Genomic DNA, 25,992 nt, shown 5'->3' with positions numbered 1-25,992 from the left:
TTTTTCAGAGGGAATGTGAGCATAGTTAATATTTCAGTTTTCAATAGTATCTGAATATGGGGCCACATCTCATACACAGCTCCTCCAAAAACAGTATGAAGATATGCCAAAGAAGAAGCTTGCTGACCAGATGTGGATTTTTGTGAACACAGCCAGCTCAGCCCAGAGGGACAGCTCTCTGTTGTGGTCAGAACCTGGAACTTGTTCCCTGTAGTGACCTAAGAGATTCAACAGTAGTAGTATTGACTTCAGGAGATCTTTCAATCTTATATTCCTACCTGAAAAAAGATGAAGGCACTTGTTCTGGTTTGAAAGCAAAAGCAGTGAGAGACTCCAAGTCAGAAGTACAATTTATTGGGAAAAGGGAAAAGAAAAAATACATGCAATAATACAAAAGGAAAACCGCTGACAAAGTCAGAATACAACCTGACACTCCTTTGGTCAGTGTGTTGGTAGCAGTCTAAACTGGAGTGGTTGCAGTCCTCCTAGAGTGGCAGATGTGGTTCTGTTGGAGCAGTGGTCCTGTAGAAAAGGTGTAGTCAGTCCAGTGGGAAACCCCAGCTGTGTCCTCTTGGAAACCTGTGGGAAGGATGCCTGCTCTGTCCAAAACCCCAGAATATATCCAGGTGGGGATGCTTAGCTCCTCCCCCCTGGGTAGAGCATCTCACAATGGGCTGAAGTCATTCTGAGTCATGCGGTGGGTCCTTGATTACCCATTAAACAGAAATGGCTCCTGCAGGGAGTTATCTCTGAGTCGTGTGTCAAGACATTGATGGGCCCATTAACAGGAGATAAGAAAAACTGCCCCAAAGACAACTGCTACACAGGTGGCAATAGAAAACATCTTGCTTCTCAATCTGGGACAGCACTTGTATGACCAAATTTAGCAATTCCAATCTTGAGTGTTCTTAATACACATATAATATCTGTGTACAAAATTAGTCCAGTTATCTGGACTCAGCTTGTGACATTTTACTTACCATTCCACTGGTAAGTTTTTAAAATGCAGTTCAAGTTCAGAGTTCAATACATCCATTGAATCATAGCACAGATCTTTGCATATATATACAACAAATTCTTTATCCAGTAGGGGAAAATAAATGGTTGATACTGCTTTGTTTTCCAACAGAGTTCTAAAAATTACCTCATGAATATGCAATGTACCTAACTTAGTTTATTGTTTGATTAAGGTCTTGGCATTGACAAGAGGACATCTTTACCACAGAGCAATTCTTCTCCATGGGATGATACGCTTTTCAATATATCCATACATGCAGCAATAAGACATGGAAAATGGAAGTTACTAACTGGATATCCAGGTAACAAAATAACTCCTTTTTGTACAGTGTATCCTATCTCCCACCCACCACAAACACAGTTTTTGTTTCATGTAGTTCAGTTTCTTTTAATAATTCTGCTAACTTCTTAGATTTTTGACCACATGCAAAGACCTAAAATAAGCACTTCTAAAATCCAAACTATGTATTTTTTTTCATTTTCCAAATATTTTGTCTGCAACTTACTTGAACTGTTGGGAAAAAAACTGTTACAGAATATCTCAAGTTGGAAGGGATCCATAAGGATCCTAGAATTCAAGAAGAAGGGCCATTAAATTAATTAATTGATATGAAATAAACTTACATGGAATTTTGAATCTCAGTGGTGCAGCGTTTTTTTTGCATAAATGAGACTCCTATTTAGTTAGCCCTGCACTAGAGAGACTGTGGTGCAGGGCTAGAGTTAAGGTCTGGAGTAACAGTTACTGCGCAGGGGCGTGTCAAGAGACCTAGTGAATTCATTGGTTACAGCAATGAATTGTGTCTCCACACTGCTGCTCTGTATCTCAGAATTGACCCTTCGTCTGTTCCTGTTCCTGTAGGCTGCAGTCATTGGTTCCCTCCACCGTCTTTGTACAATGAGTCCCAGATTCAATCGTCTGATCCATCAACAAAGAGACTTTGGCTGTTTGATATTGTTCATGACCCTGAAGAGAAACATGATGTGTCTGAAAAATACCCTCATATGGTGGAAAAACTACTCTCACGGCTTCAGTATTATCACAAACATTCAGTGCCTGTGTTCTACCCTGATGAGGATCCTGCCTGTGATCCAGCAGCAACTGGGGCTTGGGGTCCTTGGGCATAGTGAACAAAGCTTTGCACTCTGTAAAAAACCTCTGTAGCAGAGTCTGGTTTATGGACTCAGAGTCCTAGTGACATATTTTCTACTTTCTTTAGTGAGCTGTTGCTAACTGTGAGCTTACTCTTTGAATAATTCAGTATTTCTTATTCTTGCTCTGTTGGGAATCTTATTTCAGTCTTTCTCACTCTCTCATTCCCAACAATTATATGTGAAATGTTAGTAATTTTTTAAATATTCTTTGTCTGGAATATGCTTCTAGTGCAGAAGATAAACATTGCCTCCTTCCTTGAAAGAAATTGAAAGGAATTGAATTCCTTGTAAGGAATCATGGCAGCAGGGACATCTAAAATTAATCAGTCTTATGGAGTATACTGAATTCTGATTTCATGTTTGTCCAGAAGACAAATTCTTCTGAAAGCTATTATATATCTGTATTGGCATAATTTTTTTTTGCCTTTAACATGTACTTCCATGCAGAAAAAGGAAGAGTAAAAAAAGAAAACCTCACAAATACAACAAAATCTCTATTTCTTTTTCACTTTTAATGTATCAAACCAGAGTACAGAGTGATGATCAACTGGAGTGCAGAGCTGTCAGGTAGAAGGATCTTGACAGGCTGAAAAATGGATGAATAAAGATTTCATTAATTTGAACAATTGCAGAGTCCTACAGTTGGGGTGCAACAGCTGCATTCAGCTGGGCCAACATGCTGGGCCATGACCAGATGAAAAGCATTTTCATGAGGAAAACATCTAGGCATCCTTCTGGACAATAATTAGGACAAGAGTTGCCATTTTCTGTCTAGGTGAAGAAAACCAACAAGCTGTTGTTCCATAAAAGTGAGAATGTAGCCAGCAGCTAGGGGATGTCTTAATTCCCTTCTACCAGTGCTAGAGCATAGCATCACATTTTGATGCATACAAGAAAACTATTGACCATTTGGAGTTATTTCAGTGGAGAACTATGAATATGATCATGGGGAGGATAAAGAAATGGGTTAGTTTATGGTGGTGAGAAGAAGGGAAGTTGCTATCTTCAGCTACCTAATTTAAGAGCACAGAGAAGAGGAAGCAGGACTCCTCCAAGATGCACAAAGATAAAAAGCACACATGGAATATGTGGAGTTCCAATGCAATGTAAGGAAAGGGAAAAAAAATCACACCCTGTTTTTAATTAAATATGGGAAATGTGAGACTATGGGAACCCTAATCCTGGGGATGTTCAGTCTTTGGGTGGAGAAGATTCTGGACAATTCTGTCCCTGAAGCTGGATCAAATTTGAAGTTGACCTGGTTTGGTAGCGGTGGTGAGGAGCAACCAGTGACCTCCAAAGGCCCCTTTCTGCAAGAATTGCTCAACGATTCTGTGATGAACAAAACCTCACTTTTATTACCTGCCTGGTAAGTACCCTGTCTTTTTTACTACAGTGGAGTCTATTTTCATCCTGAAGTGGGCTCTGAGCCATGAAGAAACCAAGCCAAGCAATATTTCTCAGTTACTCATCAAATTGATAAAAGATAACCTGCCAGCTCTCTATTAGTGTCTCAGACCCTGAGTTCTGGTACTGCTTCTCAGTGTCCTTGGCTAAGTTCTCAGGATGTAGAGCTCAACCTGTCTTCATGTCCAGAAAGCAGGAATCTAATTGCCTTTTTCCTGGCTGCAGGACCAACTCATATAAACTGCACTAAAATTTTGCACAACTTCCCAGTTTTCTCTTGGGAGACTTGTGCTAATTGTTAGCAAACAGATTAATGAAGAGAAAGGCTTGACAAAGTATGTGCATTAAAAAAAATATATAAAGTCTGAAAAAAAGATGAAAAAACTGAAAATGCATATGCTTTCTAATACAGCTAATTCACTACTACACTGTCTTAATTCTAATCTTGAATGCTTGTATTTTTTACCTTTCATTTTTATTCTATGAGTGGAAGTAAAGCTAAAGCTCTCCAGAAACCTGTTCAGCTTTTTATCTTTCTCCCAAAGAGTTTTATGTTTCTCTCGCTCCTTTGTCACTTCTGCTCCTTTATATCAGTATTGTTTTCTATTTTATTTCGTTCACTATCTTCAGCCTTGAAGACAAGGAGAAAAAAAAATGTAAATTCAGAAAAAGTAATTGTCATATAATAGACAATATATTTTCTCTGTGGTTTAATTGGATATATTCCTATGGAATCCTGTTTCAGACCAAGTTTGAATTTCCTTCTCCATTCATCCATCAGTGGCTGAAAGTAAATGGCTGCAGCAGGATATGACTGGGCAAGCTCTTCAGATTGTTCCTCACCTTCTAAACAATCACTCAGTGCCTCTAAAACTAGTTTCTCTTCCATTAGGCCTTTCCATTGGGGCCCTTGGACATAGTGCCCAGCCTTCTAAGCTGTTTGTATTCACACAGACATGCATTTCCACAGCCTATCTAGACACTGGGAGAATCATGCGATTGTTACCTGCCTCCAAGTAATTTATATTTTCATAAGTAAAACTTACCTTATGTGACAGAAGCTCCTACTATACTACAGTTAGCAACTTCCATATGAACTAATATATTTAAAATATTAAATTAAAAACATTATAATTTTAGTAAAGCAGTCTCCATACTGGTACTTGATCATATCTCCTTCCATTTCATGAAATACATTTAGGCTTTTCTTTCTGTTGCGTGGCTCTTCACTTGGTTCCTGCTCAGGTTTTAGCTAACACACAGCTGATACAACAACCTGATGTTGTTGGGACCAGCGCTGTGAGATCCAAGAGAGCAAAATGTATGAAGCCTACAGGAAGGGCTCAGGTCATTACGAAAGCCATTACTTGTCTGCTGTCCTTCCTACTGATTGTCAGTTCCTTCAGAATCAATTAACTTACAGAAATCATGTAGACCAAACTTCAAAGCTGGAAGTCATAAATATGATGGCTTGCCCAAAAACACTTCTGAAGGATATCCAGCATCAGCCAATCTGCTGAGGTTTTTATGCTTCCTGATGGGATACACGGGAGGCCTGCACTGTGACAGAGAAGAAAGGATGAGCACTCTCATCAGCAGCTCTGGGAGTATTTTGCTTATATCTTGTAAGTTATGACTTAGACAACTTATGAGTTAAAAACCCCATTAAGTGAGGAATGAATTAGTGAATTCCCATGTTAGTCTCATTTGTATGAAGGAGATTGAGCCTTTGTTTGATGTGTGTGTTTCTTTCCTTTCCTAATGAGCTCATAAAATAATTTACAGACCATGTTGTCCTATAAATTAGAGTGAACCAATCGGAGCATGACAATCTTGGCTTCAGAGTACAGCAGCATTTCACTTTTGAGCTTTTGAAGATTCTTTATGATAACTGAGGCCAGGCTCTGTTCCAAAAAAACCTTTATTACAGTTCCCTTTTCTAACTGTTGCAGTCAGTTTATTTTATACTGATACAATGATTTATCTTAGTTTATAGCTTACCTGTTTAGTGCAGCTCTAAGTTCCATATTCTAATTGTAGCATACAGTTAGTAACATGGTTTCAAGTATGGGATTCTGAAAGAGTGAAGTGTTAAATTACCTTTTGTGACCTTTAGATTTACTATTTTTATATGTGTCATAATGATACATCTTGTCCTTCGAATGTCTTTTTGAGATAAATCAACCAAAGAGCAGAAGTTCCATTAGTTCTTATTCATCCGGAATGTTTTGGTACAGTTTATTTGTGCAATGAAATGCAAATGGGAGACGTTGACAGCCATTCCCCAGTATGTAAGGCAAGTAGATCCAAAGTATTTATGTTATCCTCACTCTTTTTTCGTAGTGCATATTTATGTAGTGTCCTATGTACAAATGCAGACATGTAAGATTAGAAAGCTAAATGTTCTCAGTCAATATCACATATAACATTTTAGTTTATAGTAGGTGTTACAAGATGTGGTTTGTCACAAAGGACTGGACTTGGGGGTGGGGGAAATTTCTGCCCTACATTCCTGTGTGCTCTTCAGCATTCAGCACTTGTATACAGGAGGAAAGATGTTGTTTTACCCACAGAAGTGGAAACTTATGTTAATGATATTTTTAACTGGGTTTTTTATGCTGATAGTTAGTTTCTTGGAAAAGGAAGAAAATCACCTAAATTGTAAAAGCTCAAATAATTAATGTCCTTGACTCCCATCAATGTCAGCTTCTTGGATGAAGCTAGAAAAATTTTAAAATTTCTAATTTTAATTTCAGAGGTAAGCAGAGCTTTTATGTGTTCTCTTTTCTCTGTGTCATGCAATCTGCATTTTAATGTCTTGCTGATATTCTTATTTATACATTTCATTTACTAAGAAGTGACTGTGACATATCATTGTCTCACACAGGTATTCAATTCACCCTCTGTTTCATCGTTATATTTTAAAATGCAAAGATTCATTGTTTTCTCAGCTACAGTAGACCTAATTTTTTTTTTAATTGTCTAAATGTTTTCCATGGGTGGTCCTTCATAAAACATATGAATTGAACTGTGTTAGGGAAAAAAACCATCTGGCTGACACATTTAAATTGGCATCTGCAAAGAGTTGTATACTGTTAAGTTATTTCAAATTGGAAAATAGAAATTCTTTATATGTTTTGTGGTTACTTGTGTAACATTCAAAAATGCAAGTATTTTGAACTCTAAATAAAACTTCATTTCATCTCTTTCCAATTTAAGAGTCATTCTTAATCTGGCAAACATCTGAACATTATGAATTCACAAGTTTTAATCTTTATGCTTTAGAAATTATTTAAGCTTCAGAAAAGTAACCAAGTTTAGGAAGAATGCTCACACTAGCTACTCATTTTGCATTACTTACTTGTAAAAAAGATGTACACAGTCAAGGAGTGGATGATCTTATAAACAAAACAGAAGATCTTAATCTTTTCTTGAGTCAAAGGCCCTATATTTAACCTGAAAATAATTTGTCCAACTTTCCTAAGGTTGAAAAATGGGTCTTGGATAAAGATCCGAGTTTAATCCTCTTCAGAATCTCTGAACTGAAAAACCCAGGGTTTAAACACTTGTGGCCTGTGTGGATTTGAAACTCCACTACCAGTCCTTGTTGGCCTCTCATCATACTTTCTGACAAAGTCGTTTAATGGTAGAAAGACTACTAGCACTATACCCAAAACTATTCCATGCTTTCCTTAAACAAACAGTGAATGAGCACAAAGTTACACAGAGAATCCTGTTAAACTTGTGCCACCCTATTGCAGACAGGTTTGGATGGAAGGGCTGATGGTGATAGAGCCACTGATCCTATCCATGTATGCTAGAGTTTGGCACACAAGGTCATGCTGTCCATATGTGTAGTCATGTTTGTAATCCTGGGGCCAGAGACACCCAAATGACAAAGAGGCAACTGAATCACATAACACTTAAAGTCAAAATGAAAGATTGCTTGACAAATGAAAAACATATAATGTCAAGCACTACCAGGGGATCCAGAATCTAACCACAGGTTAGGCTGTCCTAAATGTAGGAACACCAAACTATTTCCAAGATGTAGCAGTTATTAAGGGAGAATTGGTTTTCCTGCCTACCTGCTCCTTTGGCAGCCCAACACAGGCCCTGCTCCAGCTAGACCCCAAGGCTTGTGTCTCTCTCGTAACATTAACTTTAGCATGATGGAGTGGTCAGAGGACCATTTCTCCAGCCCAGCCCTTCTCTTGGCAGTCCCTTTGGAGCCCCACCCCAAGCAGACCCATAGGTTTCATGTCGCTCAACTATAAATAAGTTGAGGTTTGTAATGGGGAAGTAGTGCTTTTGGTAAGAGAAGGGGAAAAAAACCCTGCCAATTCTAAGCTTGAGGAGGTTAAGCAATATTTTTGCCAGCGGGTTTCCAGCTGAATGTTTTAACTCTTTCAGCTGTCTTTGTCAGCTGCAGGCAGTAGACTCAATTTTGTTTCAATTTTTGTTTCATGTGGGAAGATCCTGGTTGAACATACGGTGTAAAGAACTCCGTGAGGTCCCAAGCTGCTGCTTCTGAATCCAGTGCTCTCCCATTTTCTTCCAGTGCATTGCAATTCATGTATGAGCTCATCTACATCGAGCAGAACTGCTGCAAGGAGCAGTAAAAACTTTTTTTGGCACAGAGCAGTTGGAATGAGTCATCCATCCAACCATGGATGGGATCAGTGACGGCCCCTGTGATAATTGCATACCATGGTTAGCAGAGGCAAGGAGGATGATGCAGTACTTCTTGTTGTGTTAGTGTTCCCTCCTGAGAGTGTTGTTTTTCTGGGGTGGAGTGCAGAGATACTGGAAAGGTTGGCGATGTATCTGCTGCCAAGTTTCAAAGAAGTGACTACCGGCTGCCATCATCAAAGCAGTTACCGGATGTTGATCCCCTAATCCTGGCTAAACTCAATAGCAATAAAGGCACTTATATTTTGTCTGCAGGACTATAGTTAGGAAAAAAAGTATAGTCCGAATAGCTAGATTTGGATCTAAGGAATGCAATGTTTATTTGGACAAATCTTCAAAAGCCACAACAAGGTACTGCACCAAAGCCACAGTTCTGGGCTGCCAGATTTTGGCATTCAGTGACAAAAATAAAAAAGCCCTGTCTTCCTTTTCAGCTATGCATTCTTGCTATTTCTTCAAGCAAACAAGGAGTCAGAACACAGTGAATACACGTACAAACAAAGTAAGCTGTGTTTGGTATTCAGCAATGCTTATTGAGTAATTTTGGGCATAGAGCCCATGGTAATGAATGGAAAACTTTGATCAGGACATCTGTAGCCTGCCCAAATCATTTCATGGGACCTGCAAATCTGCCAGAAACATCACTCGATGGCCCTATTAACCAGGGATGTTGAAGTCTTTCTTGATTGTGTACATTCTCCAAGCACACTCATGAACTAGGAGTTGTTGATTTTTATTGGATAGAAAACTCAGAAATGGCTTATTCAAGGACATCTGAGCCCTTAAGTTTACCCTTCACATTTATCCTGCTTCACTGGAAAAAAACTTTAATGAATCTGTCTGGATGATGAAAAGATGAATGTTGAGAGCATTGAGTCAGAGTGTGGACTTAGCTTCTAGCAAACATACTCTCTGTTCCAGCTTAACTGTACTTACAGAAAAAAAAATAGTTTGGCAGTTTTTTAGCTATAGATTATAGTCTGGGCAATTCTGTGATTCCAAACTGTTTTCTTGATGTTGCTCATCAGTGCAGTTATCCAGGAAAATAGTCAGTTCCTGGAGGATCATAATTTTTTCCCCTCTTCCCTTGTGCATGTGGTAAGAGGAGCTTTTTTTAAAAGGCTGTGAACATTGTAGCTGCCAGCCCAAGAGCCATGAAAGCACTGCTGCCCTGTAGGTGGCCCCGATAGATGTACTGAATTTTCACTTTAATTCTTGTCCTTTTTGCTTTGTTTTCAAATATGTTCTTTTACAAGTCATACTTGATGGAAAAAGCACTGTCTGAAATAATCCCAAAGTGGCTATTAGTCTGGTCTAGTCATACCCCGCAGCCCCAGCAGTGACATGTTGTAGAAACAAAGTCATTCTCCTGCCTTTTCAGTTCTGTTTTGACTTTACTCTATAATGAAGAGAGCATGGTCATGGTATATTAAACAACTGGATAAAAGCAACATATACATTACCATCACTCTGCTTCTAACTGAGCTCAAAACCAATATAGTGGAGAAGCCTGGCTAGGAATTTACTGACAGCTTTCTTTTGCCATAAATTCAGCATTAGAAAAAAATATCCAGAACAGCTGAAATGGCATAGCCTTTGACTGAGTAAAAAATAGACATATTTATAATATCAAAGGAGACTTATGAAAATATCCCAGCTGGATTTTGAAAAATGTAGGAGGGAATAGAGTAGAACAATTGCATTTCTGTTTATGTTTGCCCTAGAAAGTGGCCCACTGTGAAGAAACATTTAGGAATGTGAATGATTAAGAGATTGTCTCTTAGAGGCAGCAGGTATAAGATGTCTGAAATTCCTTTGAGTTATAATTGCTTGTTAACAACAGGATTTTTTGGTAATTATTTTTGCCCACAGTACACAAGAACCTAATGTACATTGCTTTATGTGGAGAACTTTTTAGAATTCACCTTTTTCTGTATTTGCTTTGTGATAAAGAAAAGGCCATGATATATGGAAAAGAAATTTTAAAAGGATTTTTTAAAAATTATTATTCCAATACTATAAAATGGAGAGAATTTTCTTACAAAAGTAAGAGTTTCTATGCAAATGTTTATTTTATTTATAGCATGAAGTGCAATTGCAAGAATCCATCTTCTTGATGATAAAGATTAAGTGTAGTGTTTAGAGGCTAGTAAAATTATTAACCCACAAATATCATTGAGGATTTTTGTATTATGCAGTGAATTATGCATTTCAGATTTAACATGTGACAAAATATGCATTAAATATGTGGACCTAATCCAAACCCCAAATCCAAACAAAGCAAACTCCTATGTTGTCTAAGTTTGTTGTATTTCTAAATTTTATATTTTGATTCTGTGGTTCTAAATACCAATATTAGGGTTTTTTCAGAAGCAGTAGGGATGCTGAGACCCTGCTATCACAACACTGTTTAACAACAATTCATTTCAGAGCCTATAGCAGTGTAAGCATCATAAAGTGCGAGCAAAAGCAGACTTTTTAACAACAGCCACTATCCATCCTTTTACTTAATATTATTTAATGACATTTGTTTGATGACATGTTCAAATAAAGTAATGGCCTCTTTTTAAATGCAAATGCTGGTTTTATCTATAGTTTATTTTCATTGTGCTTGTCATAAATGTACTGCTGATGCATGAGAATACAAGAAAATATTTAGGAACACTAGGTTTATACAGTTTTACTGTATAAACCTGTATAAACACTTGCTTTATACTTGATTTATTTAGGAACACTTATTTATACCTAAATATTATCCAGGTAATAAGTGACTATAATACACTGATAATCATCAGAATTCTAGATATGGCAGAGATCTGGCACTTTGTACATCCATAACTGTCAGCCCCAACTGCTCACACAACTGCAGTGCACCTGTAGCACCCTTTCCTTCCATTCCTGTCTTAGGAGCTGATTACTCCATAGATCTCTCTGTATTATCAAAGGGAAAGTCAGAATAATTCCACTCAAGGCCATAGCTTCAAGTGAATGCAGTGCTCATGAAAGGTCTTTGCCCATGAGCTGCAGTCAGAAGATTCGGAATTAATTAATGATTAAGTAACATCCATGAGTCTTAGTTGCCCATTTGAAAAGGTGGAGAGGACAGGATGTTGTGAGAAATACAGATAGGGCGGTGCTTGGAAAAGCTTTCTTTGGGGCGTTGGTCACTCGGCCCAAGTGCAGTCATGGTTCCAGTTTGCTTTATAAACTGGCCCAGTCAAGCTGTAGAGCAGAATTAAATAGTCCTGTTTATCATATAATCTGGGATCATTGTTTTAGTTCAGGGAAAACTCTTTGATTATTGTTCACTGACTGAGTTATATTTGTAGTGGAATCATGGCTTATTTTGAACACTAATCTGAAAACATGATAAGATGGCAACCGTTACTCTATATCACTGCTGGAAGAGCAGAAAGTTACTCTCTCAGCTAATAATTCTAATTCAGCTGAGTTACTCTTTCAGCTAATAACTAGTTTTTAAATATATGCATATTGCCAGCATTCTATTCTTGCTTAATGTTTTTTTCATTTTTTTCGTTGTGTGTTTATCTTTAAAAGAAAATATTATCTCGATATGACGAGAACGTTAGCAAACATACATTTATTCATTGAACTTCAGTCTCTAAATAGACCTGCAGAACAGACCTTTGGAGCTGTCATTAATAAAATTTACTGCATTGAAAATGTTATGATCTCCATTTTCTTATCCTTTTGCTCAAAAACCTGGAATGAAAGTTTTTAAAGAAAGAATAAATTACAGCTATAAACCTTATAAAGAATATAAGATAAGAGTTTAAGATAGAATTTTCTTTTGGTAGACCTATAGTGAAGCCCACAGAGAGAGAGAGCCCAGAGAGCCCAGTAAATCTGGGAGATTTTGGTATTTTTTAAATGGGTCCATATTTAAGTTTACATTACTGCTTAGGAATCAACTTCCGAAAAGCCATAATAGTGGCTACTGTTCTCTCCCTTAGGGTCCGAACAAGGAAATCCAATGTTTTCGGGTCAGCAGTAGGAATTCCACTTTGTAATCTGACACTCTTCATTCCTCTCAAAGGCAGTAAACCAAAAACTTAAAGGCAGAACAGATTTTCAGATCATGTAGCATTTGTTAATCCTCATACACATTTAATGATTTGTTGGCATGTACAAACTGAAAGCTTCATGACCTGGCCTTTCTCTTGTCAGTTCCTGCTCTCATCACATTGTCTAGTTATGCACGTTTCACTGAGAATTCATGTTTTTGCATTTCTCTGATTTCATCCCTATTGTTCCAAACTCATGAGGAATAGAAAGTCGTAGAAGAGCCAAGATCTTCGTACTGGGAGGCTGATACAGCTTGACTGTAGCCAACAGAGCTATGCTAGTTCATACCAATAAGAACGCAGTGATTAGGAAGATATCAGTCCCTTTTTTCTACTTTTTAATATCTGGTCTTCAGCAAGCATGTGGTGGTGGCATGCTTCTGCATACGTACACAGTGGTAACAATTGGATCTTTTCATGCTCAGAGTGAGTAACTCAATTCTAGTCAGTCTGTAATTTCTTTCTGACAGGCTCATTATTTCTCTGCTGATGGTATGGTTATGGTTAAGGGCAGCTGTACAATTTTAAAACACAATTTTTCTGTAAGCACAGTATGTCTCTTCAAGCACACTTCTGTCCTAACAGTGCATAAACCTGCTCATCTAATGACCATGACTGCATCAGTTGTAGAATATGGTTGTAAGACACTTGAGAGAGCAAACATCTTGAAACACAGTTTTACTTGCTGCTATCACCTCTGTTTATTTATCTTTCTGTGATGGATATATATTTTACAATAGTAATTGCAAAGTATCTGGACTCTGGACTAGGAAAATTATCTAGTTGCTTTGGCTGCTTGTTCTCATTAAGGATTTGTTCAAGTTCAGGCTGGTGTCAGCATGCCCTCTGACTTCATTGGGAGACCTCAGTGCTATTTGAAAAAATCAGATTATTTTCAAGCATGATACAAACTGTAAACTCAGTTGGAACTGTGTAAACTTCCGTATGACTTGTTTGTAGCAGGAACAAATGTAGTAAGGACAGGAGTTAGGAAATCTCTGCTCTTCTCTGTGCTTTTAATATATGCGCTGCACTTTATCTACATATGTTAAACCTCCTTAGTCACTTCTGTGATTAATCTGTTAAAGATCCTTTTGAAGAGATAAGTATTTTTGGAACATTTCTTAAAACTATGATATTTTCCGGACTTTCTGGACAGAAGAAATTCTGAGAAGTCCACTCCTGCAGCTAATACAAATTTCTGGGTAAATAATAGGAAGGTTTTGGTGAATTCTACACTTTGAGTTTGAGTATATGCCTATAGCTGACACCTCTGGTATATGACTTTTAGTTTGGATCCATATCCAAACAGTGACAGAAACTATTAATGTAAATTAGAAAAATAAAAGCCTGTACACTTCCATATGTTTACTGTAAGGAGGTTGCAACAGTAAATTCCAGCACAATGATTTTATGCTCCTAGGATATCATGTGAGTATTTTTCATTGTCACTCTTAGTGAATTGTGAACATCTGACGTTCATGCATTGCCTACAAAGCAGAGAGCGATTTAGAAGAGAATACATTTACCAGATTTACTACACCCTGCTCTTCATAGATCCAATACTTCAGACTTTCTGCACACCCTTTTGAAATTAGCTGCTGGGAGGAAGGAACACTGGCAACAGTGTTAAGGAAGTGCAGTCTCAGGCTCTGCACTCCCTTAATTAGAAACCTGAGACTCATGGTTAATGGTGATTAATGTTTCATTCTATTTTGCTAGTTCTTCCTTGCAGGAAAAGATCACATAAAGCTGAAGTACTTTCAAATAACTATTGATATTAATGCATTTCTTTTTAAAAGAAAAGTTATTTCTACATACGTTGCTGACAAAGTAAGAATAAAATTCTTACCCAAGAGTGTGTCATTTTAACTAAACCTGGCAAACATAACTGCACCTAACTGTTGTAGCTGCTTCTCTTTCCCACACTGTTGTTTTATTTTTTTTTTAAACTTCAAAGTCTCCAAATTCCTCCTGATTGATGCACTGATTTTTTAACAATGTCTTTGTTGTGTGCTGCAATGAGACAAGTGCTAATATCTTTGAGGAATCTGGAAGGGCTGTGGGAATCTTCCAGCCATAATTGCATCTTATTGTAAATGTGATGGTATTGGCAACTTCAGATGAGTTGATAGAATGGGCTATTGCTGAGGGTGATACCAGCTTTCTCCATTGACTTATGAGACTAAGGGTCATTCTTTTATGCATTCTTTGCTGTCTCTGGTATGGAGTTTTTTAGTGCAGTTCTGGAAGATATTAGAGACATAAATACCTGCTGTATTTAAACAAAGAAATAGTGTAATCAGGGGAAAAAACAACAGGAAATCCTAATTACATAGTTAAAATTGCTAGCATGATGAATTATTATCAGTGACACTGAGTTTTAATGTTATAGTTTGAAGTTTATTAGTTTGAACATTATGAGAAAAATAAAGCAATACAAAGATGCTGAATATAGTTCAACTTACTGTACAACTGTGTTAACCCAAGTCTCAGATTCATATATTTAGTTATTTACAAGTTATTTTAGCTGAACATTTTAACATGTTTCTTTTTCTTTAACAGGTTCTAAGTGCTGAATAATTCCACTGAAAATTAATTTTTGGGGCTAAGGACATTGCAGATGATTTACTACCTCCCTAAATATGTAACCTCCTTATATTTATTCAGGTTTTCTGAATCTGGATCTGTGCCTCAAGCCATGGTTATCACTTGTTCAAATTCTGGTACAGACCATCCACTTCTCTGGTAATAAATATGTTTTCCCCAAGTATAGGGGTAAAAAGACTTGATTTTTATTCTTGTGAGTTGCTCCACTTTTCTTCTTCCTCTGTATTTACATAAGAAAAGTAAGATACCTGTCATTTAAAATATCTAATAGACCCATGACTTGCAAAATATTTATTCACTGGATTTTATTTTTTATGACCAGACTATGAAGAATAAAACAGTGTTTCCTCTTTGGTTGTTTTTTAAAGAGAAAGTGATTCACTTATTATGTTTAGAATAGTACTAATAGAGGTTCAGGGCCATTATCATTCTTTAGTTAAGATGACAGATGAGAGATAAAAAGGTGCTCCTTATTTGTTTTAACTGCATGTACTCTGTGCTTTCTGAAGACCACTTGGCTTACAACCACTTTAAAAAATACCACAATTTGGCTCTGAGTCACACATTTTGATTGAAATCAGATAGCCAAAACCACAAGAATCTTAACTTGTTAGAAACAGTGATTGTTCCAAAAGTGTGAATCCAGAAGACTGGCATACATATGGTAAGTAGAGGATGCACATAAAAGCTCCTGATATACCCTCAACTTTTTATTTTGCTTATTTTGCTGCTGTTACATAACTGGGAAACCATGAGCACCTGGCCATACAAGGCTGGGGTTTTTTGTTTGCTGTTTCAAGGCCAGAATATATACTCTCATATTAACAGTGACTTCAATCCTAATTTTCAATGTTAGAAGTTGGTCAGAAACTGCTTCATGGAACCATTTCTTAATGACCTTGCACCTTGACTTTCTTCCTGCAGCACTAGAAATGAATGTACACTGTGTCCTGGACGTGCCGTGAATTCCCCAGCAGAACCTAAAGCATCACTTCATCAAAATAAAGAGGTGTAATTCTTCTTAGTCTACTAAATTATGCTTAAAATTTTTCTCCTTTAAGATTTTCTCCAAGTGCTCCAATTGTTGCAACAATTCATAATGAAATGTGACTCCCAGGAAAGATCATCAACTGAACTAATTTTGATGTTAAAATATGACCTGTGCTAACTTGTTATTCAGTGACTTTGGAAATGTACCCACCAATTTCTTGTGTAACCCCTGAATACCACATAAGAAAAGGCTAGGAAAAAAAAATCTCAAGAGAAACAGTACTAGTTGAAATTTGTAATTTTGTTAAAATGTATTCACCAAGCAAAACCCCATCTTTTAAAGGTTTCTGTGGGATAGTTAGACAGCCTTTTAAAGCATGGGGGCTACCATGTACATTTTGTCTATTTAGTACTATTTAGTGAACTACTGTTGATATACTGTATAACTATTAAATTTGGCTATGATACCAAGCTCTAAGGTGTAGGCAATAGCTCAGTAAGATCATATACACTGAAATAGCAATTTTTATTATTCTGAAATACAATTTCTATTATTTCGGCTTTGGAAATTAGAATTTTCTTTATATGGATTTATATATTTATATATATGGATATTTTGCTACTGCAGGAAAAGCATGCACTAATAACTATGTAATACTCTTGGTCAATATATGCCTTATTTTTCTCCATAATTAATTTCTTCCTTTCTCTTTCCTCTTCTTGTAAGTAGCCCTATAATTATCATCATTAACAATGTTTACTTTTAATCAGTTGTGGTATTTTAATTCTCAGCTCTTACTTCTTTTTCCTAACTATTCTCAATAATTGCAATGTCCTTGCAATATCAGTATTGTTTGTTTCCAAACTATTGTTTTGATTCCATCTTATCTGTTCAAATAAGGAATACATGAATTCCTAGGACTAATCATTGTAATGTTTTATTAATGTTATCTCCAGCTAATTATTTTCATTTCTGTTTTAATACAGATCATTCATCACTACTTAAACAGCTAACTTAATTACTTCAGAGACAAAAACATAAAAATGCAATTTAAAGTTTCCTACTTACACATAACATAGTTAAAGATGAAGTGTAACTTAGTGTGTGAGAGAATCTTTGAGGAATAAAAGGCTGTTGTTGTGCTTCTAAGTGTGTGATCCAAGGTGTCTGTCTTTAACAAGGAAACAAGTTTTATGCTGCAGTCGGAACTGACCATTAGCAGGGAGGAAGATTATTTGATTATTTTGCAGAGACACAAGGCAATTGACTCATCAGAAGACAGGTTTATCACTGAACATACACAAACCAGTGGCATAGAAGAGAAATGTACACACCCGATAGCAGGATGATGCAGTGATTGCAGTGTAGATAACTTTAAGAGCGGTGAAAAATAAATGAAATTTTCCATGAGGGCCATCAATCCATTTAAAGACAGGAATTCAAATTCTGGGTTTTTATTATGTGACCAGTAGACTCCTGAGTTGGAGATCCCAGCAAATCTCTCATGCTAACATGCAGATATATTAAAGGGTATATAAGCAATAAGGTGAAAGGAGTTGTTACAAAAATGTTGGTCTTTAATTTAAAGAAAAGCTAAGACTAATGAGAAATGTCTGTTCTAGCAAAGGGCTGGATCCCTAAAAAAATTCAGCAGCCTGTTGTCCAGAATCCTCAACCTCTAGCAAAAGCCTTTTTAGCAAAAGCTCCTAAATAGGTCTCCTGTATTTATATTGGGCATGATTTTCACATTCTTTTAAAGTTGATATACCATATCAAACAAAGTGATTGATTCATGTTTCAGTGAATAATTGGAGAAAGAAAATTCTTCCTACAGGAAAACACCATAAATCCTTCAGCAGGGTTTTCACTGTCATTAAATTTATTTTTTAAGGTTTGTTTTAGCCAGCATTCTGGTGAATGCAAGTTTTTACTGATGAAACATTGTGAGCTCAATTACATGGAATTTAAAGCCAAAACACTAGATGAACTTTTTGTGGCTTAATTATAATACAAGCTGTTATTAAGCTGAAATACAAAGTCAGAGTATTACTTTACAAAAATGCCATTTTATAATGAAAAGGCACAATATTTTCAAAGAAGCTTCATGAAGAACTATGATCTTTCTGAAGATAGTTCAATGGGTTATGTAAAAAGAAAGGGTTTATTGCATTTGTTTGGCTTAACAGTCTTATAAAAATTTTCATTACTGTGTCATTAAGAGCTTCAGATACTGAAGCAATTGTTAGTGTGCTGACACAAATTTGGGATTTCTTAATAGATTCCTTTTTGAATTTTGAAAAAGTTCTGAGGTTGCATCAGCAAGTTTGTTTGCTAGTTTTAAGCCAGTAGTGCCTCACTCTTCATTTTTTTATTCTATGTGTATATATTCTTTGTTTATTCAAAGTGTATATATTCTTTGAATGCATCTAATATTAAGGGTCACTTATTTAGTGTTGTGTGCTACAATGAACAATGAAATCTGATTTCAAGAGTGTTGGAGTTTTTTAAGAATTGTGGTTAAACCTCTTTGTACATGTTCCATTTTTTTTTCTGCCGAAATTCAGAACACATGGCCTTGTGCTGAGGAAGTTAACATTATAATACTCAGTAGTTTGCCCAGTTATAAGGAAATTGCTACATTGTAATTGTTAGTACATAATTGTGATAAGTGATTGATGAAGTAAAGCCTACTGGTGTCTGTTATATGCAGGCCATATCAAAAATGCATGCTTCAACCTTAAAAAGCATTTTTCCAATTCACAAGTCTTTTCATTTAGCAAGATCCAGATTTCCCCAGCTCATGTAGACTGTATGTGATCCTCCACATTAAAATATCATCCCCAAGTTATTGTCAGTATGTATGTGCATATCTTTTGTTCTTTGAAAGAGACATGAAGTTGTGTGCCCCCAGGCTTCTTAGGACATCTGAATCTTTTTAATCTGTCACATGTCAGATTAGTGCTTTTGTAAGGCCATAAACATAAACATGATGTAGACCAACAGAATGTGTTAATGCTGTTGGAGTTTTTTTTTTTCAGAAAGAGTATATCTGACTTGTAAGATGATAATTTAAAATTCATATTTGATGGGTAGTTCAGGTATTCTATAACTAAAATTGTCTTAATGTTATTATTTTTTTTCTTTTTAAATTATATATGATGTGCTAACTACCTTCTGCAAAAATTTAATCATTTTGCTAATGAAGATGTTGCTGTACAGTATGTCCTCCAAAGGTTAGGGGCCATTTTAATTTTGTATTGGAATAGCTTGTGGCAAGGTCCAAGCAGATGGTAAACGAGTTACTTCTCAGGAAGCTTAAATTTAAACATACAACAACTCCTTTTGTATTTTGTTTTTGATTTATTTTCAGAGTTCTGGATAAACCAAAAATATAGTGCTGGCAAAAGTCCTACGCTGCATGGTTTCCAATTTGGCTTTACAATCAATAAGCCTCAAAACAGAAAGTAAAGGCTTCTCAGGGAGAAACAACGATCAAGTTTGAAAATGTGATTCAAGACAGCATGGTTTACCCTGAGAATTCCATCTTTTTTTTACACTGCCTGGAAAGCTCATTTAACCTATTTTGGAGATGGATGTGGTAATTTCATATTATCAGTATTAGAAGTAGGAAGAGTTTCACTACATTTGTGATAGGAGCAGGAAAGGGAACTAAAGCCACATGAGACAAGACAGGGATTTCAAAAACATCCTAAAAGATTACAGATATTATGATAGCTGACAAGATGATGAGGATACACTACTAATTCACACTCCTGGGCTGGAGGGCATAATTGTAACTTTTGTAAGGACAGTTTTATCAGAGTGCAAGGTGTGGAAATGTGATAGTGTATAGGATAAACAAAGCAAAGGGGAATCCAACAAAAACCAAACCAGACCAAAACAAAGGGGAATCCAACAAAAAACAATCTGCATCACTGTTTATTCCTTCTTTTGGATCCTGGCAATACCATGATCAGTGTGTAAAATCCTGAGCATCTAGATAAGCATAAAATATGTTAGGAATCTACTTCCTATCCTTGAATGTGGGGAATGTGTAGAAATTCACTCAAAACCAGCATAAACTACCAGCAGGAGTAGTGGGTGTCTATAACTGCTCTGATTTGTGCTGCTTTGGTTCTCACTGACATGCTGTGGTGCCTAGGAAACTTAAGTGTAATCATGACTGAATTATTCCTAAGTCAGAATTCCTAGGAATGCCCATTTTAATTCTGAAAAACGTCTCAAGCACTTATTATAGAACTGCAAATATAGAGTAACAAGATTGTTTCACTGAATTTCTTTGGATAGTTTGGGTGAATCTTCCCAATTCTTAAGCAATTTTTTCAAGTGTTAAATTGCTTTGAAAAACTTGGCAATGTTACAATCTTTGAAATTTATCTCTAATGATGTTTACACTGATGAATGAAACATGAAACATTTTTGAGATATATAATTCCTAGAAATAGCACTAGGCTATTTCCTTTTATAATTTGTAACACAGCCAATAGAACTGTAGGATATTTTCGAAAAAGTCCTAGAAAATGCCTCATTAGTGGATGAATAAGCTAGTAGTTGAAGAAGGTATCAGAGTTGCTTTTTTTTAACTGGATATATGAGTTGATAGAGTAATTTCAAATGTTTTATGCATAATAGCCTTCTCAGTCATTTGAATGTGTATCATTTCTCTCAACACTCCTGAGGACATTAGAAGAGAAACAGATTAGCATAGTTTGTTATTAATGTAGGAATTTCAATAATTGAATATCTTATTTAAAACCCAACCTCTTTAATTATTTATACCTAACGGATGTCTTGGTTTGTTCAGTTGAAAGGATACTGATAATTTAAATTCCCATTAATTACTGCATCAAAGTGCACTTTAAAATATTCTCTGTCCTAGAGTGCCAAATTATGGGAAAGGAGATAAAACAGCTGTTACTGCTGTTGTGTCAGGCAGCATTTATTTGGCTAGACAGCTTTTTTTTACATACTAGTTACAATAATATGTGTTTCAAAAATAGAGATTAGGCACAGTGATAAATCTGGATCCCTTCAGTGAGTCTGAGTGTCTGCATTCAATTAAAGCCTTCTTAAAATACAGTGGTAGATTCTTCTATTGTAACATATTGGCAGAGTCCCAAATTAGTTTAACAATTAGTGTCCCCAAAACACCAAGCTTGGTTCAGAGATGGAATGTGGACCCCAGAATACTCAGCCAGAGTCCACAGATATCTCAGACACCCACCACAGGCCTTTGTCTCTTCTCATGTTGCTTTCTTTTTAAAGGTCTCAGACTCTGAGACACTGTTTTAACTGGCCTTATTTTTTCAATTTGTTTTTATTTTGATGAATGCCTGCTGCTGCCTTGCATTGGTCTGTATGTCTGGAAGAGTGCTTTCTTCATCGCTTTCCCATGGAGGCTTAAGCAGCCCTGTCCTTCGTCCCTTTCACTTATTCTTCGTATCTAAATAGGTTATTGGACTAGCTTTTCTGAATCACCCTCAACTTCTTTCTCCTGTAGAGATGAAAATCTCAAGATATGTCTCTGGATATATTGGAATTAAGTAATCAGTTCATATTCAGTATGATTTAAGACAACTCCCAGTCTTTTCTTCCAAACCTTCTTCCTATTTCCATTCTTTCTGCAGACATCTCCATGCTTTCTGCTATTCAGCACTGATCTTTCCCTAGGTCATCACACGCAGGTATGTCTAGATACTGCACATTGATTCTGTACATAACAACTTTAACGTAATAATTTTCTTTATCTGTGGCTACAATTCTCATATTAACTTTATTTTTTGACCTGAGCAATAAAATTCCTTTCCTCTGACATCTATACATTCAATATAGTATTGCTGTTATCCACTGTGGATGCTCTTGCACATTTTTCATTATCTACAACATAAAGTAATAATTTTGAATGGCCTTTTTAGCTTAACCTCATCCTCTTCTCATTTCTTGTTTGCTCATGAAGTCTCCAGTATGAACAGATTTTTTCTTTTTTTTTTTTGTCCCTACTGTCACTATACAGCTATACACTAGAGAGATCAAATTCTTTTCTGTAACACCATATACTGGTTGACACTACAGCAATGAACTACTGAAAAATTAAATGTCATAGCTAAGTTCTTACAGAAACTGAAATTTCTGAAGCTGCAAACAAAAACAAGTATTACTTGAGAAAGACACATTCTCTTGAAGATTTATTTCAGCTGATGGTTTACATCTTACTTTTGGGCAGAAGAACAAAAAACCCACAATAAAATAACACCCATGTCCCAAGTCAATTTCCTCACTCTTCCAGAGCTGAGTCCTCCCTTTTATATATTTCCCACCATCTTCTGCCTATTAAATCCTCTTTTTCCATTTTCCTTGGAGTTCTTGGGGCAACTTCCAAATGCAGCATTTTCTTTAACATTATTTTACTCAAAAAAAATTCTTCCCTGTGTGTTTCTGTAGTCAGATCATTAATTTTAATAGAATATTAAAACTTATTCCATTCCTCCACAGTGAGAAGATTTTGGAACAGTGGTCACTTAAAAAATAAAACCAAAATATCAACAACAAAAAGCAACAGAAGAGTAAGTGCAATGAGGGAACAAATCTAGTATGAATATATCTGAAGCTTAAAAAAAATTGAGATTGATTTGCTCTTTAGCCCAACTACTAATTCCAGTATGCACACATGATATTCACTTTGTTCATTCTTGGCTTTTTGTAGGCTCTTTATAGAAATTTTTGTATCTTATCCAATATTTTAATAGTTTCCAGTGACTATTCACAGGCTAAGTGAGAACATAATTTTGAGCCAAATAGTGTCTGTTCTTCTTTCCAACGTGTATGTTATTTGCTAGTTATTTGGATGTCGTAGTCTCTTTGGTTGTATTTTCTGCTATCCTGTTTTGTCTGCCCTGCCTATATTCTATTCTTACAACCTTCAGAGAATGTTTTCTGGGCCACATCCAAGGCTGTATTTGTTCAGGTGAACTTCAGGAAATTTCAGGGTAAAATAATCCTTCATTCTGACAGCCCATGGAGAATTTAAATCGATCAAGCAAAATGAGATCAGTTATTACTATCTGGGGTTATAAGTAAACCAATATTTAGGGAGGAAAACTGACTGAACAAATTAATGCCTATGAAGTTAATACTTGGAAAAGTCTATGAGCAAGAGGAAAAAACATTATATCATCTTTTTCATCTCATATATTACTTAATGCAAAGTGTGCTTGCTTGACGTCTCTGTTTCCTGTTTGGATAACGCGTATGGGCTAAGTTCTGGTGATGAGTTATTTGTTTGTGCAGTTGGGCTTAAGATAAGGTAAATAAAAATGTTTAGAGCTGCACATCAAAGACAATACAGTAATTAGTTAGCATTAAAATTCCACTACTTAGATAGAAGGAAATATCAAGTTTCTCACACCAATTCCAAATAAAGAAGTGTTCAAATTAAGAAAATTTTATGCTATATTTAGATCTGTGAGGGTCACAATCCTTGGCCTTCAGACTACATCAGGGGATTTCACTGTGCTACTTCCTACCTCCTTGTGAAAACTGCCTGCTCGTGGCTGTTTTTCTAAGTCACAGACTTGTTCAGCCTCCCAACCTGATGTACTGAGCTTGCCACACAAGTTTTCTTTTTAGCATCCAGGTAGTATGCTAAAACGTACCTGTAACAATATGCACTGTGGACCAGACAGGATCCAATGTGCAGCAGCACGCTTGGCGTTAGCCATAGAAGGGGGCATGACACCTTCCCCGGGACCCCAAACTAAGCAGTTGCCGATGGATCAATGCAGAATGATGTGATGGGCCTTGCTTGCTTGTCCGAGAATCGTTTATTATGCCAAAAGAGCGAAACTAAAAGCATCCATAACTCAAATATAGGACAGAGGCAAGTACCACGACACAGGTAGGGCAGTGAGTTTTAAGGGACAGGAGCAGGGTGGCGCTTGGGACCAGGAACCAATAACAAAGTGGCAGGGGAGGAACAGAAGGCGGGGATTACAATGTTTAAACCAATAGGGAGTTCCAGGGGAGGGGAGCAGTTTAACTAAACCACTGGGGCACCAAGGGATACATAAATGACAGGGAATTCTCTGGAGCAAGGGGTAGGTATGAGGGAGGACTGACAGCAAGGACTGAACTAATGCCTCAGGGGAGGGAGGGTACAGAACCAACTATTGAAAACAATAATAAAAAAGAAAACACACCACAACACCAATGGGGTCAGACTATCTGTTAGCCCAAATTAAAATGTTCTAAGACATGGTTGCCCACTGTGTTACATGCAGTAAGTCAGTAATAAGTTTCTTAAAAACTTTATCAGTGTTCCATGGGTTATCATCTGATTATCATCAGGTGTTATCTTTCCCATAAGTAATTACTTTATGAAGTGGCTAAGCCTGCACACTACCACTTACTGATAGCAGCACTGTGTAATTGTCCCTATTAAGTATTTTTAAATAGCAAACCGTTTTTAAACAATTAATAGAGGAGGAAGAAAAAGCTGCTGCTGCCACTGGATCTACTACTGCAGCAACCATCACAACATCACTCTTTATATCCAGTCTGCTAATTGCTATGAGACTGACCTGTGATTTGGACACATGTGGGTCTATGCTTAAAAGCTAACTTCATATATGAAGATAGTAGGAATGCTTTAATAATTCTTTCCCTTCATTTTACCTGAGCTTTATTAAAGCAATTAGCATTTAACTTTATTTTTTTCAGAGTTAATAGACATATCTTTTAAAAAGTTAATAGTGACAAAACTGATGTTTGCTGTGCACATATGTGCAATGCAGACTTTATAGTTTCACATTGTTGTTGTAATATCATGGTTCTATCTTTTTGAACCAGCATGGACATGTATATATTTCAGAAAAAACTGATTCAAAAGTAGCAGACCTGTGTATTGTGGGTATTAGCTCAAAGTGCACTCCAAAACTGGAATGCAAAGGCCTCATAGCTTTCTGAAAACTAATATGACTAATACATTAATTTTTGTGTTATCGGATAATGTTGTCAGTGCGCTACTTGTGTGAAGTCCCTAGGGTTAAAATATTCTTTAAAGAAATGTTTATTATTGGACAGACCTATTGAGTTGTCTACTATTGTATGTTAAAGTGGCTGCTCTCAAAGGTCACAGAAAGTTCAGCTTTACAAAGACACCCTTATTTTGTAGAAAATGAATTTTCAGACTCTCTAATGGGAACATTCAAAAACGTCTCTAATAAAACTTTTTTTAGAATGTTTCATTTGATGACTTGTCCAGAAAGAGGAAAAGTAATGTAAGGACAGAAGTTTGGACAGTAATCAGACATGAAAACATATGCTCCGTTTTCAGTAAGTGTAGAGAGTTGCATATTATTTTCTTGGTTTTGCCATAGGAACATAAAAAAATTCTTGGAGTTTTGTATTTGTTTTTTTTTTCCCTCAACCTATGTACCTGGGAAAACATTTTCTGGCTTTTGGTCTTCTGAGCAGCAGACACCAATTAAAAAAGCACAGGTCCAGCAACTGGGTCCAGTCAGATGGAATGTGCTCTTGCAGAGTTGAAGACTTTGGAGTCCCAAGCAGTCAACAGGATCAGCCTGCACTGATTGCTGTGTATCATGGCAGTAAAAGGATAATTTAGTCAAAAGACATAGCTTCAAGTAAATGCAGTGTTTGTGAAAGATACCATTCTGATAGCAGTGAAAAGAGAACTCCTTACTGTTTCCCAGGAGGACAGCTTTAGCTGCAGCAAATCAAGTTTTGACTGGTGTAGCACTTCATTTATGTCTGTGAGATACCCAAAGTGATTTATTTTATTGACCAACTTAGCAGCTGGTTTTATCTGTTGCAACAGCCAGTTCCAATCTAGCAAGTGAAGCTGACACTGAGATGAGCTGTATGAAGTTAGACACCTGTCATCCACTTACAACGAGCAGCATATTACACAAGGGTGCAACAGTGTAGGATAGCAGAGGCATGCAGAGACATGTCCAAGCCTAAACCTTAATTTTTCCTGCAGATGCTTTAAATGAG

The 25,992-nt window shown here is 36.5% G+C and overlaps 1 protein-coding gene across 3 annotated transcripts in view; it reads left to right on the top strand.

The window, feature by feature from the left end:
* Positions 1-17,085, top strand: part of ARSB (arylsulfatase B) — a 78,662-nt gene extending 61,577 nt beyond the window's left edge. The window contains exons 7-9 of one of the 3 annotated variants that reach the window (XR_008441373.1): positions 1,191-1,319; positions 1,880-3,541; positions 15,891-17,085. Coding sequence is in view for 1 of the 3 variants with exons in the window: in XM_054003763.1 (XP_053859738.1) it covers positions 1,191-1,319; positions 1,880-2,145 (395 nt within the window). In the remaining 2 variants the exon portion in view is untranslated. Of the gene's footprint in view, positions 1-1,190; positions 1,320-1,879; positions 3,732-14,921 lie in introns of those variants that run through there. The other 2 variants (XR_008441374.1, XM_054003763.1) reach the window with 2 other exon arrangements.
* The last annotated feature ends 8,907 nt before the right edge of the window (positions 17,086-25,992 follow it).

Source organism: Vidua macroura, chromosome Z, assembly GCF_024509145.1.
Source record: "Vidua macroura isolate BioBank_ID:100142 chromosome Z, ASM2450914v1, whole genome shotgun sequence".
In the NCBI taxonomy this organism is placed as follows: Eukaryota; Metazoa; Chordata; class Aves; order Passeriformes; family Viduidae; genus Vidua; species Vidua macroura.
Note: the sequence above shows the minus strand (reverse complement) of the source record. Positions and strands in the feature narration are given on the sequence as shown.